A 10771-nucleotide genomic window follows, 5' to 3' on the forward strand; every position below is an offset into this window, starting at 1 on the left:
GTATATACATATACATATATATATACATTTATATATAAGATTGATTCAAGAATTAGAATCGATCATGAAACAGATGTCTGGAATTAAGATGCATGAGAAGAACCGCTGCAACAGGAACTCTTTACTTGTTCTGCTTCCTCAGTCTCATCTTCAACTACAACAACATTGCGACGTACAGTACTTTTCGTTCTGGCTAATGTGGACTTTTGTTCCATCAGGTCTGCGTGTTCTATCATACGCAACGTTAATTGAAGAAACATTTCCTCGATGTTCTCATCTAATTTGGCAGAAATGTGAAAGTGCATTGCGCCAGCTTTGTTCGCGAACCTGGCAATGAAAAATTGTGTTAAACCAGATTCCTGCGAAAAGGAGAATCAACAAAATTGGAGTAGAACTTACTCTTCAGCTTCCTCGATGTAAACACGTCTGTCCTTGTCGAGATCTATTTTATTCCCAGCTATTGCTAAACAGATTTCACTGCCTAACATTTTCCTAAGTTCTGTAACCCAATTTATTACCTGTGAATAAAACGTTAATATAGGATACAGGATAGTGTAAAAGTAATCTTCTTTAAATCTTTACCCTTAAGAATGTATCATAATCTGTGACATCGTAAACTATAACGGCGCCGTTCGACATCCTGTAATATATTGGTCCCAATGCATGAAATTTCTCTTGACCAGCTGTATCCCATATTGCCAGGTTCACTTTCTTCCCATTTACTGTTAATTTTTTGTTTAGAAAAGAAGCCTGAAAGCATACAAGAACATGTACAATTTTATCATATACACCATCTCTTTAATTTAATCTAAATACAGTTTCTTTTCAATCTCAGTTCAACGTCATTATTAGTAACAACTTAAGATTAACAATGACAACATGAAAGTCTCTGGTACCAACTTTTTAACCAATCTGAATTCTCTTACTCTTAAGTGAGTCACAAGTTTTCTTATCTCCCACAATTTATTAAACATAAAAGAATGATACAGTATTGAGTTTTACATAAATACAGAATGCAGTAAATTTAGGATGCAAACAAAATACAGGAAAAGGATGTCAATTGTAGAAACATGTTTCACCTGCAATGTACTTAGGTGTTTATCATTGAATCTGTTTTCAACGTATCGCAATGCAACCGATGTTTTCCCGACACATCCTTCACCGAGCAACACTACTTTGAAATTATAACCATTACCAGTTGTACTGATCGAACTGGCCATAATTTGTAAATAACTAATGTACACACTCAGAAGTCAGTATCACAGTGACAATTGCGTAGAATGATCGTTGATAACACAATTTATAGAGTATATTGACGAGTGACGATCATAACGCTTGGTGATATCCACGGGTGGGGCCCCTCACGCGGTTTTAACTCCCACCACGCGGGCAAATAGTGGGGTGACTCTTCTCCTCATCCTGCGTCCCTTTCTTCGACGCGTTCGTACGAACAGTCACATGATTTCTTTATTTCGTATTCGATCGGCATAGTATGAATAATACGTAATTACTGAAACATAATCTTCGATCAGTACCAGAGAAAGTATATTGTCCACCGTAATGTAAATTACATTCGATCACTCAGGTGCGAAAATCGCGCTGATCTATAGTAAGATCATACAACTGGCGAGACGGTTTCCTTGACAACAAACTCCAACGAGTGGGGGGAAGACCATTTTACTATACATTTTCACGAATTTTGACAAAGATAATTTAATATTATTGATACTTGTGAGTATCGTTGAGTATGAGAGAAAACAGCCAGTATGAAACGCATTTTTATTTTGAGTAATGTCAAAATGAAAGGAATCAGCTGTTCTAATCTCAGTTCTGTATGCTTACACGACTGACGACAGTAACAACGGCAACGACCGATCGTCAAACGTACACATATTTTGCTTATATTCATTTCATCTTTCGTCTGCTTTCGTCTTGTCTCCAAATTCAGGTTCGGGTGACGTGACCGGGGACAGAACAGATTTGTTTTGAATAGGAAAACCATGAAGGATTTACGTCCCGTAATTGTTTCATTATCATATTAAAAAACTGTCCAGTTTCTGTGTTTCTCGCATTGATAAAACGTATCTTTGATAGATTAAAAAATATATATCTATATATGTGTACTTATAATTTCTTTTTTATTATACGTGTAATGCATGAAGATGGCGCTACTTTCTCTGTTACTAAGTCACCGCAATTTCGCTTGTATTACTCTGACAAAAGTTATTTCGTCCCATATATTAATGATCCTTTGGTTTGTACGTAGATTTACGTATTAAAGTTGGTTCAAAACGGTTGATTAAAGTTCGTTTGTATCTTAAAAACCAAGATTTCTATTGCCTTGGTACCCTGGTGGTACGTCAACGAACTGACGTCCGACAAAAATCAAATCCCTTACCGGAAGTCAGTTTTATGTAAAATCGTAATCTAAGTTCTGTATATTATTAGAATAGGACAAACGTAATCCGCGGTAAATCTACTCGTAAAAAACGGGTGTTCCACGCGTGTGGAGAAGATGACGACAGGCGAAAATAAAAATTGCGTGTCCAATGTGCGACGGTTGCTTATTTGACTAGAGTATGTAACAGAGCCAGCGCCGTGAGCCTGCGCAAAGGAACTCTCAAATCTGGCCGTCACCTGTATTGAAAAGGTAAGTACTCTGCTGTCACTAATCTAAACATATTAATATGAATTTCGCGAACACGTGTCACGAAAATATGATGTATTGATAACGCGACGCGCTGTCAGCAGCTTTGTGGATTGTCACGGGGAATTAACCGCGCGTTACGGGTAAATATGTTCCGAGACGTCTGCGTCTTCGGCTCCGGATACTGATCTGCCAGGCTGCTGTATCATCACCGAACACAATTGACATTTATTTTTCATTCCGGCGTTATCATCAGCCATCCCCTTGATCCGTCCTCGGTACACGCCACTGTAATCGTCCAAATTTTGTTGTTTTATGTCAGTGTAGCCGGAAACTTTCACCAGATCGTTCGGTACCGTGGTACATGTCGTAGATTTTTCGTTGTCGGCACTCATCGTTACGTTGACAGGACATCGAATAACGTACAGAGAATCTGTACGTAAATCGTGATAGATATCAGCCGATCATCAGGCTTCGTACATTCCCTACATGAACGACGATTCCCGCGTTTTACTTGCGCGGCTGTTCCACTTGGCAAGTGGACTTGTTTGTTTGTGCGTGCCGTATCATCTGTCATGGCGTGCCCGCTTGTGGCGGGTATCGTATCGTTCACTTTTCCGATTACATTGTTCGGTCAAAGTATATGTCAGTCGGCGTTGTGACATGGGTCGTTTCAGGGAAATCGTCAAATAATTTCTGAAACGTTGTCCAGGAGGTAATATCGTGTTTATCTGATATTTCAAGATGGATGTATTGTACGTTATTCGGTACAGTTCGGGGTTGGTTGGAACGGGGGAAGGGAAGGAGTCGGCGATGGCGACGGACTGTACAGTGGCACGCGCCATGTCGGTCTCCTGCTTGCGCACGTCCTTCGTTTCGTAGCACCACGTTTGCCTGTAGTAGATTTCTTTTTTTGTCTTCGTGAAAATGGCACACGACCTGTCACGAGTAATCTTCGGTAGGGGCCCAACGCGCTCGAAAAGGGAGGCCCACGAGTCACGTTTAGTACCACGTATGCCCTGAAAATTGATCTTCGTCCGAAATAAGAAAAAAGGACTCGAAACTTGTACATTCTCGATTTTCGAATATTGCTCCACACATAGCGTACTTCTTTTGTTTACAAGCTTTTCAGGGCATGAATAGATTTCCTTTACTTTCTTTACTATAATATCATATTCTATATTTTTCATTTCTCAGTTATAATAATTATTACATCAATATACTTTATGTTTGACGGATATGGTTCAATTGTCTCATATTAATACATACAATTAACAAAATATAAAGATGCATGCGTCAGTAATCATTTATAAGTAATTTTTGTACTCGAAAGTTTACATGTCACAAAGGTAGAAAAATATGCGTCTCGGTATTTTTATTCTGACCAAAATACCGGAACCTGTTTTATCACAATGTAGGTCATCTCGATCAGATACTTGCGACATCGTTAAACATCAGTTCAAACGAAATCGAAGTCGAAGTACTTGTAGGTATTATTGGTAACAATCTCGCGTTCGTGTTTGTCGTAGCTGTATGAAGAGCAACGATAATTCATTTGAGTTCATTTCTACCAGAACGCGTATATAATCCATATTTACATTGGGGGATGCTGCTTCTTCTATTTTTAAAACCGTAGAGCAACTGTAAAAGTGAGAACGAAAGTTAAACTACTAAGAGTTAGCGTGTCAGGGCCATGGCATGTTCTGCACTCCTTTTGGTTCTTCTTTTTCTTCAATCTCTCTTTTCTGATGTGTCACGAACAACTTTAATTGTCTCAGGAATAATTTTATTCCCCACGAAATGGTATACAGTGAAACATATTGATTGTAATTAGGCAAACGAAGTTCAGGTGATCAAAATGTTGTTGTTAATTCATCCTATGTTATTTTTAAATCATATCTGTCTTCGAAAACTCAAATATGATTGACGTGCTCGTGTTTATCAGTTACATGTAAAGTTTACGTCACAAAATCAAGCATGTATCATGTGAAATAAGAATTGTAGTTAAATCTGACGTCTTCGTATCTTAAGAGTTCTTCTTTTATCTGACGTTAGCTCTTGTATTTTGGTCTTGACATTGGTTTCCTAAACGAATACACGAATTATGGGTAGCATTTAATATGCGTGCAACAGGGTCAGAGATCTGAGTTGTATCAGGATGAAGAGGCAACCGATCAACAAACCACGTGGCAACATCGCTCTTACCTCCTCTTTTTCCTTCCCCCCTTCCTGTGCTGTCTGATGTCCCTTACATATCGTCCCCCACTATGATCATTGACTGCAACGAGGCGAAAGCACATTTACATTTTTTGCGTACAGTACGTTGCAACATTCTTACTTTGACGTTTCAACTACCGATGGCGCCACTCCCAGAATGAGTTGAAAAAAAAATATGTCGCGCACTGAAACCGAGAAAGACGTTAGCATTCAAACCGGTAGATCCATGATGCATTGCGGGGGTTTAATGTTGCGCTGAAACTTAGCCATTGACACTCATTTACATCGTTTACATGTATAAATTTCGTGACCTTCATGTCGATCTTACTTGACTACAATTTTGGAATATAACTTCAAGTAAAAATACGTATGGGTATATCGTCGGAAGTACATACTTTAATTTCGTATCGTTGAGTAAGCTTGATTACGTTCCCGAACAAAATCATCCTTGAGAAAGACAAGGACGAATGGGCAGCATGCAGAGCAAATTCGGCGCATTGAAGGAAAACTGGTTTGCCTCCGTGTCGTGCGTCGCATTTTACTATGACGGTTACCGAATAAGCATTTCCAAATAGCCAATGCAATTGCTCAAGCGAAACACACCCCTGTAGATGGCAAAATTTTAATGGACGCTATCCGCGATGCACGGCACGTCAACTTCGCAGATCTGAATTTTAATTAAGCGAAGGTGTTACGAGATAAATACAAAACGATAAGACGATAATTATTTCGGAAATGCAGATCCTATCAATACTTCGAAATGTTTCTCGCGGTTCTCACTGTATTTAACTTGTCCTATTGAATTTTCTGTATTCAAATCTGGAAACTCTCATGGAGGAAACAAGAGAGGATGTTTCAAGTAATTCCGCGACTCACGTGTATACATATGTATGTACATACGTAGGCAATGTATTTTTCGCACGTTGCACTTTGTTGTGGTTTCACGTTTCCTATTTTTAGACCCGTATTTTGTTGGCGGACCGCAAGCTTCTATTTCTCTTTCTTTTCACATTGATATTCGTTTTCGACCGTTTAATAATAAAATTGTACATTCGCTCACACGATCTTTCTATTCATATGTTTACAACGTATATCTGCAAATTACAGTCTTTGACCATCGAAAATAATTGCACTCTTTTACATTACATCGATAACAACAATATAAATACAAGAATTTAGTGACGAATTGCACGCTTTATCTAGATAAGCGTCTTGATTAGAGCTACATTAGTACAAATCTCTGGGAAAGTATTGTTTAGATTTTAGATTCGTAAGCTGATAGTGGTTTTTAGATGACACAGCGCGGTGTATAATACGATGACAAGCGAACAGATTCTGTATAGAAAAGAAATTGTTCTGTGTAAAAGTGTCGATCTCCTTTAGCACATTGTTTTTCTTTGCAGTTTTATCGTGTGTAATATAAAGTGGGGATTCGTGAGATTATGGACGCCCCCTAGTAGCGTGCGTGCGTGCGTGCGTCACAACGCGTAGCGTCTTGCACGTATACACTGTCAAGCCGAAATCGCGGTGTTAGTTACAGAAAGAAGTGGCAACGAATTGATGTAAACAAGTATAATAAAGATGATGACGATCAGTGGTTTTCTCGTCACGACGAATTATCGCGGTTGAACTTTTTATACATGATTTTTATACATACCGTACGGGACAGAAAACGGAGCTAATTTTCGTGCTACTGTCACGAGCCATCGAAACATGCTGTTCTCAGTGTCAAAGGTATAATAACTTTCAGGACGGCATTTTAAGCGTACGGAATGACTGATTTACCTACAATTATTTTTTATTCCTCTGCCTATATTCAATTCTTCTTTGTAGGTATTTGCTTACAGTAATAAACAGTTAATAAATTGCAAAGCGTATATTGGAATGTGTTTGGTTGGGATAAATTTTTATTGGTTTTTTGTGAATTTATTATCATATGATATGATTTCTTTATGTAAGATCTTAAAATCTTTTAATATCGCCTTGTTTTATCGTCGATTTAAAAATGTCATTTAACTTTTCGACTTTTACAGAAGCAGTCTGAAAATAACGTGCAAAATGTTTAGTTTTCATAAGCCAAAGGTGTATCGATCTAGTACCGGATGCTGCATTTGTAAAGCCAAATCAAGCAGGTAAATAATACATAGGTCAATGATGTACTTTATGCACGAACGGTACGTCCCATTAATTAAACGTTATAACAGTGTATTATCTTGTCTTTTCTTTTTGCAGCTCCCGGTTCACAGACAGCAAAAAATATGAGGATGATTTTATGGAATGCTTCCAGCTTGAAGAGAGAAGAACTGGAGAAATTTGTAATGCATGCGTGCTTTTGGTAAAAAGATGGAAAAAATTACCGGCAGGAAGTAATCGCAATTGGAGACATGTGAGTCTTAATGGATTCGATTTATTTTCAATGATTAGTTAAATACACAGTTATTAATAAACAATTTTATTTTATTTGTACTACAGGTAGTAGATGCACGTGCAGGACCTGGAATTAAATCGCTGACTAAATTTAAATCGAAAAATAAAAAAAAGATAAAAGATTTACCGGAGAAGTTTGAAAAGATTATGAAGAAGAAGCACCTGTATCTAAAAGCAGATAGAGATCGAGAAGAAAGCCCAGCAATTAACGATGACTTAGTAGGTTGGTGTCCAATTCATTAAAATAATAAGTATTGAAATCAGAAATATAATTTTGTAATCTATATTTTCTTGTTTATTTAGAAGATTATTTGAACGGGAATGGTAGCAAGGGTTCAAGTCGTGCTGGTAGTCCTATAGGTAGTGATGATATTCCAGTAACTGAAAAACAATTAAACATACAGGATAATCCAGAAGTAAAGGATGACTTAACTGTTAATGGTTTTATCGATTTAACGTACTTTAAAAGGTTAGTCTTAATTTTATTCTTGACTTAAGATTAACAATTTACTTTTATTAAAACGTTTATATGTCATGTCTCAGGGAAATCATTTGTTGTGGAACAATATTCAAGGGTCCATACGGAGAAGTGATAGTAGATCCCTCGCTTATAAAACCCTGCATCGGTTGCATAGCTAGACAACAACGACGGCAACAAACTAGTGCAATGAGCTGCAGTCCTGCGCATAGTTCTGCGTCGGCTAGTCCTGTCCACAGTTCGGCGTCCGCTAGTCCTGCCCATAGTGTCGAGTCTGGTACCGAGGCGACGGTCTCGAAGCAAACAAGCAAAATGTTCAGTGACTCGTCGTCCGATTCCGGCTATGACGAATGTTCCAACCAAGGAGTTGGCGAGAGTAAGATTACCAAAATTATTCAAAACACAAGTGCTACCGTAAAGCCGCCGGCAGTTAAAATACAACCATTGAAGAGTGTTCAACTAAAAGCTATACCAGTATCGGAAGCTGTCAGGTTAAAAACAGACGTGCCAATCAAGTTGGTACCTATCAAACAGATCGATCAGTTATCTTGTAAGCCATTATCCTTAGTTTCGTCTGCCAATGTCGCTTTAAGCAGTAATAATTCACACTCCATCGTTACCGTCCCAAATAATCCACTCGTCGATTTTGCCATGCACGCAGCCTCCGCCAGGCAGTCAGTCTCTAATTAATGTCAGTCTCTCGTAGAATTTTAATTTATATTTTTTCTTATCTAGTTAGATGTATGCTACGATGCAAATTCGTGTGTTGCGCATTTCTATCATCACCGTACCAGTTAACAAAGGTCTTGGATAAGGGTGTTTAAGTTTTATCATATCCAGCACTAAGGGACAAGAGTTTATAATGTTATAAATGGCGAGAAGAAACTAATTACTTGTAATTAGGGTAAATGTTATTGATGTGCAGTAGACAGATAGTGCTCTTAGGAATGGTTGCAGGATCTACGTCCTTGGTCGTTGATTGTTGACAAAAAATATATATATATAAATATGTATATATAAATATATATTATTATGTATGTAATATTGTCTTTCTGGACGTAAGAGTTCGCTCGTCGTCTATCGGATGATTTTTAAAAATGATCAGCTGAAAAAGAGCACGATTTTTCTACTGAACGCCGTTTGTAGGATACATGTAAAATGCTCATAAACTGCCATAAATTAGTAATTGCTATCTCTCGACGAGTGACATCGACTCGCGGGATGTTATCAATTATTTTCTATGCGTAATAATTAGCTACGTGCATCAAAATGCTGTGATGAACATTGTAATGTAACGAATTAGAAGATTGTTATTCATGAAATGGCAGTTTATAATTAAGCATTAGTTAATGTACTCTAATGGTACGAACGTTTTCTTATCCACGGCTTTTCGTTCTCTGGGTTATCTATCATCGCAATTATCTATGTGAATATTTGTATAGAAGTTCCAAGATGCCAATCATAATACTTCAAACGTTTGGGTCCAAAAATTAAAAACGAAAATAAGAGAGAGCGGAGAATTCACTTAGGGTCATGATAGCTACATTGTACCAGGTGCATTTTGAAATGATTCATGCAAAGGTCCATGACGTTAAAATTAAGTAATTCAACTTAAGAGAAAAATGTATTCAGGTACTGTAAATCCTGGCCCGCAAATAGCAATAATACGGAGGGTAACTTTATTATTAAAATAAACGAAGTCTGTTACATAGCATCATATCACTATGATGATATATTTAGGCAGTATTATTAGAGGAAGAAAAAAAAATGAATAAGAACACGGCAATCAGATTGGCAAACTGGACCAGAGAAACTTTGTTATAATATTTCAGGGTGACTGCATCAATGTATAAAAAGAAACAATTGATTAACACCAGAGTAGCGGCGATTATACGAAATAAGTGTAATGCTAAATAAGTGAAAACTGTTGGTTCCTAGTTTTCAGAGATGGGCACACGACCGAACAAAAGCACACAGAGGTACCTGTTCGAAACAGATTACTGTGATCATTGGATTATCGTTTTTAACTCCTTCTTACATATTAACAATGTCCTGTTTTCTTTTTCGATACATAATCTTATACGCACAAAAGCTATCCAAATTCTAACCCAGGAGTGACCACATTTTTCTTAAAATCAAACCATTTCACGTGGTATGCCTCTAAAATAACATGTACCTATAAACGATCATAGAGAGATTAACAGTAATGCATTTATAGCTCACATAATCTTACGAATGAAACCAAAGATGTGTGAAAGATATGCATTTATTTTATACCAGGGACAAATGATTCGGTAAATAATATAAATTTTTTATTCGAGCACGTCGTTTGACTATGTGATCAAGACTAAGCTAGTGCAATACTTGGTAATTGATCCTATAAAGCGTCATATATGATACAAACTTCTTTATACGTATGTGAAATTACATTTTAATATTATCACCAGAGTAGCGGCGATTATACGAAATAAGTGTAATGCTAAATAAGTGAAAACTGTTGGTTCCTAGTTTTCAGAGATGGGCACACGACCGAACAAAAGCACACAGAGGTACCTGTTCGAAACAGATTACTGTGATCATTGGATTATCGTTTTTAACTCCTTCTTACATATTAACAATGTCCTGTTTTCTTTTTCGATACATAATCTTATACGCACAAAAGCTATCCAAATTCTAACCCAGGAGTGACCACATTTTTCTTAAAATCAAACCATTTCACGTGGTATGCCTCTAAAATAACATGTACCTATAAACGATCATAGAGAGATTAACAGTAATGCATTTATAGCTCACATAATCTTACGAATGAAACCAAAGATGTGTGAAAGATATGCATTTATTTTATACCAGGGACAAATGATTCGGTAAATAATATAAATTTTTTATTCGAGCACGTCGTTTGACTATGTGATCAAGACTAAGCTAGTGCAATACTTGGTAATTGATCCTATAAAGCGTCATATATGATACAAACTTCTTTATACGTATGTGAAATTACATTT

At 37.2% G+C, this 10771-nt stretch overlaps 2 protein-coding genes and 1 long non-coding RNA gene across 7 annotated transcripts; 1 reads left to right on the forward strand and 2 right to left on the reverse strand.

Moving 5' to 3' along the window:
• Positions 1-6: 6 nt before the first annotated feature.
• Positions 7-1391, reverse strand: Rab21 (RAS oncogene family member Rab21). Its single transcript, XM_018029663.2, has 4 exons — positions 1080-1391; positions 583-750; positions 400-518; positions 7-327 (listed from the first exon to the last, which is right to left on the reverse strand). The coding sequence occupies exons 1-4, from the start codon at positions 1218-1220 to the stop codon at positions 84-86; spliced, it is 672 nt and encodes a 223-aa protein (XP_017885152.1). The 5' UTR covers positions 1221-1391; the 3' UTR covers positions 7-83.
• Positions 1392-2602: 1211 nt separating this feature from the next.
• On the forward strand, positions 2603-10196 carry LOC108628057 (SIN3-HDAC complex-associated factor). Of its 5 annotated transcripts, XM_026816171.1 has the most exons (8): positions 5667-5752; positions 6268-6598; positions 6698-6818; positions 6898-6996; positions 7097-7250; positions 7337-7514; positions 7595-7760; positions 7835-10196. In XM_026816171.1, exons 4-8 carry the CDS (start codon positions 6923-6925, stop codon positions 8457-8459), a joined length of 1197 nt encoding a protein of 398 aa, XP_026671972.1. In that variant the 5' UTR covers positions 5667-5752; positions 6268-6598; positions 6698-6818; positions 6898-6922; the 3' UTR covers positions 8460-10196. The 5 variants fall into 5 exon arrangements, with proteins under 5 accessions (XP_017885223.1, XP_026671972.1, XP_026671971.1 ...); XM_018029734.2 differs by lacking the exons at positions 5667-5752; positions 6698-6818 and adding an exon at positions 2603-2650; XM_026816170.1 differs by lacking the exon at positions 6698-6818.
• LOC108628060 (uncharacterized) lies at positions 3750-5351 on the reverse strand. Its single transcript, XR_001916764.2, has 4 exons — positions 5260-5351; positions 4986-5049; positions 4853-4925; positions 3750-4732 (listed from the first exon to the last, which is right to left on the reverse strand). It is a non-coding gene; the product is annotated as an uncharacterized LOC108628060 (long non-coding RNA).
• Positions 10197-10771: the final 575 nt, after the last annotated feature.

Source organism: Ceratina calcarata, unplaced genomic scaffold (assembly GCF_001652005.2).
Source record: "Ceratina calcarata isolate Rehan_Ccalc_2016 unplaced genomic scaffold, ASM165200v1 scaffold493.2, whole genome shotgun sequence".
Taxonomy (NCBI): Eukaryota; Metazoa; Arthropoda; class Insecta; order Hymenoptera; family Apidae; genus Ceratina; species Ceratina calcarata.